Source organism: Octopus bimaculoides, chromosome 13, assembly GCF_001194135.2.
Source record: "Octopus bimaculoides isolate UCB-OBI-ISO-001 chromosome 13, ASM119413v2, whole genome shotgun sequence".
Taxonomy (NCBI): Eukaryota; Metazoa; Mollusca; class Cephalopoda; order Octopoda; family Octopodidae; genus Octopus; species Octopus bimaculoides.
The window spans coordinates 798,173-799,404 of record NC_068993.1 but is presented as its reverse complement, the minus strand read 5'-3'; the positions used below and the strand labels follow the sequence as shown (position 1 = coordinate 799,404).

At 37.5% G+C, this 1,232-nt stretch overlaps 1 protein-coding gene across 1 annotated transcript in view; it reads right to left on the bottom strand.

Annotated features, from left to right (window-relative positions):
• LOC106871431 (signal peptidase complex subunit 3) overlaps positions 1-1,232 on the bottom strand; it is a 6,230-nt gene that overhangs the window by 1,723 nt on the left and 3,275 nt on the right. The window contains exon 4 of the mRNA XM_014917882.2: positions 182-297. Coding sequence (XP_014773368.1) covers positions 182-297 — 116 coding nt within the window. The remainder of the gene's footprint in view (positions 1-181; positions 298-1,232) is intronic.

Sequence of the window (1,232 nt, the reverse complement as noted above, 5' to 3'; positions counted from 1 at the left end):
TATATATATATATATATGTATATATTTATTCGTTGTGTGAAAAAAAATTACTTTTATTTCACACTAAAAAACCAAAATTACTTTCTATTCCATTAACTGCAATAATTTCTATCAGTTTTGAAACCTGAAATTCTTGAGCCGTCAACCCTTGGCACAATATAATAAAAGACAACATACTAACCGTAAACCATTTCCAAGATCCCAAAAATGGTATTTCGTGTTCATACTTCTATAATCCAATAATGCATTTTCTCCACGTTTAATAATTTTGTCCCAAATGATGACTTGATTGAATTTCTGAAATAAATTCCAATAATTAAAGATTTAGTAATGTTTCAGTCATGGGAAATTGGTTGACGAGAGGAGTAAGGGAGACAGTAACACGATATGAAAATAATTAATCTAATACCTCACATTTAAGCTATGCAGACACATGGCTTGTGAGGGCCGTCCAAGCTGAGTAGAAAGATGCAGGAAAAGGAGACTCAACAATGATGTCAGAGTGAATTTAGTATGATGATAGGAGTCCATCAAGGTTCCGTCATTAACCCTCTTTAACTTATCATAGTCCTCCAGACCATCACAGAAGAGTTTAAGACTGGAACTCTCGTCTGCTGATGATCTGATTTTCATGGCTGAATCTATCAGAGAATTGGAGAGGAAAATTTCGGTTATGACAGCTAAACCTAGAATCAGTAAACTTAGCCAAGACTAAGGTTTTAGTAACGAGGAAAGAAGAAGACGGGAGCTTGGTATCTTCAAGGTAATGGCCCTGCTTTCTCTGCAGAAAAGGGGTAGGTATTAATTCCATAAACACACAAGAGACGGAGCAGAGTCAAAGACAGACCAACAGAAAAAGTGTCTCTCGTTATGAAACAATAACAATCACTCACAATGATATTGTGATGCTTCTAGGTGGTCGTCACTTGACCTGCTAGAAAGAGCAGCCAAGTCAACCTCAAATTACACCTAACTGTCTTAGAAGGACGTGGTCCTGGATACACTATTGTCGAAAAGAAGATGGAACGGTCATGTTTTCAATGCCTTTAATTCTATGTCAACTAATCAGAACAGATCTAGAGCTTAGCAACAACTTTAGTCAACACCCCCAAACTCTCATTCAACCAGATATTAACTACTCTGACTGACAAAGCCCTGAGAGAGAGAGAGAGAGAGAGAGAGAGAGAGAGAGAGAGAGAGAGAGAGAGAGAGAGAGAGAGAGAGAGAGAGAG